We start from the raw sequence: 7,298 nt of genomic DNA, 5'->3' as shown, positions 1-7,298 counted from the left end.
TTTAAAGATTTATTTATTTATTATATGTAAGTACACTGTAGCTGTCTTCAGACACTCCAGAAGAGGGTGTCAGATCTCGTTATGGATGGTTATGAGCCACCATGTGGTTGCTGGGATTTGAACTCCAGACCTTTGGAAGAGCAGTCGGGTGCTCTTACCCACTGAGCCATCTCACCAACCCCTTCAGTTGTATTCTTAACCTGTCTGATTCATCTATATAACTAATAAACTTCACCTCTTAATCTTTTCATTAAAAATACTAACATCGGGGGCTAGAGAGATGGCTCAGTGGTTAAGAGCACCGACTGCTCTTCCGAAGGTCCTGAGTTCAAATTCCAGCAACCACATAGTGGCTCACAACCATCCATAATGAGATCTGACACCCTCTTCTGGTGTGTCTGAAGACAGCTACAGTGTACTTAAATATAATAATTAATAAATCTTTAAAAAAACAAAAAACAAAAAGCTAACATTGGGGCTGGAGAGGTGGCTCAATAGTTAAGATTACTGGTTGCTCTTCCAGAGGTCCTGAGTTCAATTCCCCGGCATCCACATGGTGGCTACCAACTATCTGTAATAGGATCTGATGCACTCTTCTGGTGTGTCTGAAGACAGCTACAGTGTACTCATATACACAAAATAAATGATTCTTTTAAAAAATACCAACATATCTGTAGAATACAAAAGAATAACTAAACAAACAATGCATCTTTTACTTCATGCAACACAAATAGTTCCACTCTCAGAATTAAAAACCCTTACCTAGGACCTTGGTTAGGTGCTGGGCCAAGGCTAGTCAGACCACAGTAATCATATCCAGTCCACAGCACCTTCCATTTTATTGTTTTATTTACAAACAGGGTAAAGTCAATTGGGCAAATCAGGGGTGGGAGTCAGTCAGGGCCACCCAAATGTGGAGTAGTTCCTGGATCAATCTCCACCATGAAGGCCACCTCTTCTATACTTTTTTTGCCCCTTGAATTTCTCAGGGCAGTTTCACTTGCTGCTCCTGAGTCCTTTTACAAGGGCAGATGGATCCTGGGGGAACAGGGTGGTACGAGGGCTGGGGCCCCCTCAGTTTGTGTAAACCTGAGTTCCGATCACACGCATGATTTCCTTCTGAATCTTGGGGTCCTGAGTATTAATGTTGGCATCGCCCACCTGCCCATCCTCATATCTGCCAAAAACAGAGCAAGTGTAAGCACAAGAGGAAGCATAATACAAAATAATGTCTACCAGAGGAAATATGTTTCCAGACAAGACCAATAATTTTATCCGAAAGTCAAAGATCTTGTCACTGTTCTTCAGGATGAACGCATCAGCTTAGCAGTATTCCTCTACACAGCCCCAAATAATCTATCCTTATCCCCAAGGAAAAGTCTCAGGGCCTGAAGTAGACAGCAAGGGGCGGGACTCAGACAACAAAAGAGGACATCCTCAGCAGTCACATACCATCCACCACCCTCACTCTTCAGGGAATCTCAAGGGCTGCTTTTGGACTCACACAAAGAAGAACCTTGTGCAGACATGGTCAGACACAGGGCACACCCAAATGTTCCCATGCTTCTGGAGATCCTTAGATGTAATCACTGGGAGAAAAAGAGCCAGAAGTCACAGATATAAAGTTAAGACAGTTCAGGTAGGAAAGGAGGACATGATGTTTCAACATAATTTTTGGCTGACTCATGTGCCAAAGGGGCATCAGGAATAAAGCCTAGGGTTCCAAAAAGACATGAACTGGGTGAGTTGCATACCTTCACAAAGTGCTATACAGTTTAGATTCCGACTCTGCAGGAACCTTGACTGAATGGATCGGGTCTAAAATAGAAGCAAAGGAAAGCAGAGCAAGGTAAAATGTTAGAGTTAGTCTCAAAATGGCTGGCTGGTTATTGAGGATGGGGATGACAGGGATAGGAACTCAGTCTCCTGAGCTCCCAGCCCCACTCAACCCTTTGTTTGCTTACATATAGTCATCTAATGGGTCCACAGCTTCCATGTTCACCGTTTCATTTAAAAACCTACCTTTGCTTTCATGCATACAACAGAGATAACATGACTAAAGCAAGATCTTTACAGCATATGTAATGCCTGTAAAAGACCCACAATGACCCCAGATCTACGATTCTCCCATCCATTATTTTTAGCAGGATCCAGAGGAATATTCCTAACTCAGGCAGAGGAAACAAGCAATACCTGGGGGATGGTGTTCATCCTGTTGTATCTCTGGACCAGCTCATCCTTTGAAGGCATCCTGTGCTGTCCTTTGCCCATTCCTGTCAGAGAACAACAAACTCAGTTAATTCACCCATTTCTTAAATATTTAATGACGTACTTATTATATGCCAGATACCAGCTGAAGACACTTGGTGACACAGTGGTGAATAAAACAAACTATTTTTCCACATGGAGTTTAGTCTGGTGGAGACTGCAGGCAAGGAATAAGTAATTACAACACAGTATGGTGAGGGTTGTGATAACTTATAGAGCATTGTGTGAACCCTGTGAAGGGGAACTAGCCTAACCCAGAGTTTGAAAATGTCCTGATGTGGTAAGGAAGAATTAGTATACTAGAATATGGAAAGCATAAAGACAGACAGAGCCACAGGACTTAATTTGCACATACTATAATGAATAGGAAAATGGGAAAATATGTAACTGATGTGGTGAGCTTTTTGGGGCCCCTTGGCAGGAATTCGACATTAGGCCAGGTCAGAGAAGTAAGCTCAGGCAGGAATTTGAACAAAAAAGTAGGCTTCGGGGAAGAATATGACTTTGGGCAAGGGCAGGGAAGTAGGCTCGGATATCTTGGTCATCCCAACAAGCCCTTAGAAACAGTGATTACTTTGTTTATCGCCTTGCTTGTTCCTTGACTATTTGTGTTCATTTTCTTGCTTGTTTCTTAACCTAGAATTGACCTTATTACTTACATGTAATTAAAATGATCTAAAAGATTGGGAAAAAATAAACCTGCCTCAGAACTGCTTGGGGTCATGCTACAATGTGTCTAATTGTCTTTTTTTTTTTTTTTTTTTTTAATCCTTCCACCTGTCCTGGAGAAGCTGCTGACAGACTAAACTGGCTTGGTCAAACAGATGTTAACTAGGGTCAGATCAAGCAGGGCTTATGGGCTGTAAAAGCAACTAGGGTTTATCTTCTAAAAACTCCAGGGAACCACTAAAATATTTTATTACACCAAATAACATGACTCAGGAAAGAGGGGCCTAGCCCAGTAGGATACCTCAGAATCAAATGACAAGCCAGAGGCAGGAGTTAAGAGAAAGCAAGTAGAAGTAGTTCAATATGTTGTGGTTTAAAGGTACACAAAAGACTGGCCATTCAGGATAAAAGGAAAACGTCAAGTCCTTCCATATGGATTCTCCACAGATAGTTACAATGACAACCACTTTGAAGAACCCTACCTTTAAAAAAAGTACCAACTCCCTTTCATTTCTACATTATTGCAGTGCATAAATTTTCTACCATTTTTCTTTGTCCAGACAAAGTTTCTCTGAGTAACAACCCTGGCTGTCCAAGAACATACTTTGTAGACCAGGCTGGCCTCAAACTCACAGAGATCCACCTGTCTCTGCCTCCCAAGTGCTGGGATTAAAGGCATGTGCCAACATGCATGGCTTTTTTATAATAATAAAAAAAATTTCTTTACCATTCTTAGCAATTACACATGAGACCTTGTTTATAGTGACTGAACTCAAGAATTCTTACTTAGGTATCAAACAGTGCCTGTATGCCCCTACTCCCAACTCTCTTTTGGCCTAAGACTTCTGGTCTACAAAGTGTGTTCTGTCTGTTTCCAGGCTTATCATAAGTACAGCCTTATCAGTTAGGGGGTTATGTAACCAAGGAGAAGGGATAAACATGAAATCAATGATGTTATCATTACAAGCCATGAACAGGGTTCTAGCCTCACCATTCTACTTCATCACAATTTCACTCTGATTTAATTCTTGGTTTTGCCACTGGCTTTTTATTTCAGAAGTTTAAACTTCATTTTATTTATTATTAGGCATCTATAATTTGAGTGCAGACACACATGGAGGTCAAAAGACAACTTTTTGGGTTTTGTTGTTTTGTTTTTATTTTGTTTGGGTTTTGGTTTTCCAATCTTGGCTAACCTAGGATTTACTATGTAGACCAAGGTGGCCTCTAACTCATAGAGATCACCTGCCTCTTCAGGTGCTGGGATTAGTGCTGATCACACCAACTTCAGAGGACTGCTTTTAAAAGATGGCAGGGATGCCGGGCAGTGGTGGCACACACTTTTAATCCCAGCACTTGGGAGGCAGGGGCAGGTGAATTTCTGATTTGAGGCCAGCTTGGTCTACAGAGTGAGTTCCAGGATAGCCAGGGCTATACAGAGAAACCCTGTCTCGAAAAACCAAAAAAATAAAAAAATAAAAATAAAAAAGAGATGGCAGGGATCAAACTCAGATTATGAGGCTTGGACATCAAGCACTTTTACCAGTTGAACCATCTCAGCAACTTATTCTCGTTTTTATAAGTGGTGTGGAGGTAGGAGGTAGTAACCATTGGACTACAATTCTTCACTGAGCAAACAGACTTTCAACTCAACACACACTTATTTTTTGTCAATCTCATGAGAAATTCATGGCCTGAACAAAACCGCCAATTCCTTCCTCCTATAGAACAGAAACCCTCTACTTCCACCTGTTCCACCATCCTTAACAAAGCTCAACTCTGCATCCAAACATCATGACCTTACCCAGATTATTTTATTGGCAAATTTCTAAGAGAAATTCCCATTCAGGTTCTAGTCCAGAAAAAGCAGGCAGAAGAAAAAAGAATAATTTGATTTCTTTGAGTCTTAGAGATGGCAGTTGAATAACTGCAATCTCCTTCTGCCTCAAACCTGTGGCACTGTTGCATTCATACTGACCCAAAGATTGTTCTATTCTTGTCCTGGGACTAATAATCTCTGGACACTTTGTGTCCAGAATGAATCTCTAAACAGAACTAAGCAAAGAAAATCTCCAAATCTACTCACTGCCCCTAATTTCTTCTGATATTAATGGCCAAGTTATCAGCAGTGCCACTGGTCAAACGCATGTTCTCTGTTTATACTGATCCCCACCTGGAAAGCACACACAATGCTAATTTTATCACACATACCCCTGTTAAGTTTGATTTTGTTTGACTTTGAGCAATATAAAAAACGCATTACACACAGTGTTCTGGAACTCGCCCATTTTGTTAGTATTCACTTATTTATTGTGCATGTGAGTCCAAGTGCACACACACCATACTGCATGTGTGGAGATCAGAGTACAATTTCAGAAGTTGATTGTTAACAACTCCACCTTGTTGAAGCAGGGTTTCTGTTGCCATTTCTGCTGTGGTTAGCACTGAAACTCTCAGGTGATTCTCCTGCTTCTGTCACCTATCTCTCCACAGTAGTTCTGGGATAACAGATACTTAGCAATGAATCTAACTTTGTTATGTGGGCTCTGGGTACTAAACTTGGGCCAATAGACTTGTACAGCTAGCTAGCACTTTTACCTACTGAGAATTCCTCAGCCTGACTTGCCTATTTTTAATCAACATTACTAAGAATGTCTATGCTATTACATGCTACTGATGTCCCTCATTTTCTTTCTTTTTTTTTTTTTTTAATTTATTTATTTATTATATGTAAGTACACTGTAGCTGTCTTCAGACACCCCAGAAGAGGGAGTCAGATCTCGTTAAGGATGGTTTTGAGCCACCATGTGGTTGCTGGGATTTGAACTCTGCACCTTTGGAAGAGCACTCGGGTGCTCTTACCCACTGAGCCATCTCACCAGCCTGTCCCTCATTTTCATTGCTCAATAATTATGTGATTATATCAAATATTTTGTCTCTTATTCCAATGATGATGATCTGAGCTATTCCCAAGGTCTGTTGCTGCAAACAGTCTTATGAGCATTCCTGTATGCCTTTGAGTTTGCATACACAGGAACAAAAATGCTGGGTCAAATAGATAAACTATATTGCTTTATAAAGTAAAGTCAAATTGTTTTTCTGGTCCAGCAAGATGGCTCACTGGGTAAAAACACTTACTTATACCAAGCTTCATGACCTAAGTTGGACCTCTAGAACTCTCAGTAGAAGAAGACTGACTCTAGCAATTGGTCCTTCTGACCTCTAAAAGCGCAAACACGTGTGCACACACACATACATATGTTCACATATATACACATACAACACAACACATGAATAAGAAACTTTTTTCCTAAAATGGCTGTGCAGTCAATAAAGGAAATCTTTTGGATATTTACAGCTTTTAGTAAAATTGGGTATTATCAGATTCTTAGTTTTTGTTGATGAATGTCGGTACTGAATAACAAGTCACTTGGGTTCTGTTTTACTTCCCTCTAGAGTTTACACAGCTTTCACATGAAAAAGGACACATCTCTCTTCATTTATAGTCTCACCATGTATATATTATTTACTTACTTTTCCAATAAGCTTTGCAGTAACTAATATTCTTTTTCATATCACTTGAGATTGAACTCAGGACTTGGTATATGCTCTACCACTTAGCTGTATACTGGCCCTTCACTTAAAATCTGAAATAAAGTTTCTTTTTCTTTTTTCTTTTGGTTTTTTCGAGACAGGGTTTCTCTGTATAATCCTGGCTGTCCTGGATCTCACTTTGTAGACCAGGCTGCCTTGAACTCACAAATCTGCCTGTCTCTGCTTCCCAAGTGCTAGGATTAAAGGCGTGTGCCACCACCGCCCGGCCTTTCCCCCCCCCCCCCCCCGCTGAGATAAAGTCTTGTTAAGTTGCCCACACTGTCTTTGAACTTGCTATATATATAGCCCAAGAAGGCCACGTGTTTGTGATCGTGCTCCCAAGATACAACTGTATGCCACCACACCTGGCTAAGAAATTTTAAGCTACATTTTAAATAATCTATTAATAAATATATACATAAAATATTATGCATATACCTGTGCTCTATGTGCAAATCCTCAAAAGCCAGAAGAGGGTATTGAATCTCCTAAAACTGTGTAAGTGCTGGGAACTGAACCTGAGTTCTATGGACAACAGTCAGTGCTCTTAACCACCAAGCAAGCCATCTCTTTAGCAGCTTTCAAATACATTTTATGATTAATCTTACATTTTTATGCATCTTACAGGTACCCTCTCCCAGTTTGTAGCCCATCTTTATACTCTCTTTAAGACCACTCAGTCCAGATGTTGCTACTTTTGACAATCAAAAAACATACCCGGGGCTGGTGAGATGGCTCAGTGGGTAAGAGCACCCGACTGCTCTTCC

General features: G+C 40.7%; 1 protein-coding gene across 8 annotated transcripts in view; it reads right to left on the bottom strand.

Annotated features, from left to right (window-relative positions):
• Window positions 1–815: 815 nt before the first annotated feature.
• Parp6 (poly(ADP-ribose) polymerase family member 6) overlaps window positions 816–7,298 on the bottom strand; it is a 32,923-nt gene continuing 26,440 nt past the window's right edge. For 5 of the 8 annotated variants that reach the window (XM_021206350.2, XM_029543265.1, XM_021206352.1 and 2 more), the window contains exons 21-24: window positions 2,194–2,273; window positions 1,755–1,818; window positions 1,505–1,589; window positions 821–1,177 (exon numbers count right to left, since the gene is read on the bottom strand). In XM_021206350.2, the coding sequence (XP_021062009.1) occupies window positions 1,075–1,177; window positions 1,505–1,589; window positions 1,755–1,818; window positions 2,194–2,273 (332 nt within the window). In that variant the 3' untranslated portion in view covers window positions 821–1,074. Of the gene's footprint in view, window positions 1,178–1,504; window positions 1,590–1,754; window positions 1,819–2,193; window positions 2,274–7,298 lie in introns of those variants that run through there. The other 3 variants (XR_003844635.1, XR_003844636.1, XM_021206351.1) reach the window with 2 other exon arrangements.

Source organism: Mus pahari, chromosome 10 (genome assembly GCF_900095145.1).
Source record: "Mus pahari chromosome 10, PAHARI_EIJ_v1.1, whole genome shotgun sequence".
Classification (NCBI taxonomy): domain Eukaryota; kingdom Metazoa; phylum Chordata; class Mammalia; order Rodentia; family Muridae; genus Mus; species Mus pahari.
The sequence above is the reverse complement of the archived record's forward strand: the minus strand, read 5'-3'. Positions and strand labels throughout refer to the sequence as shown.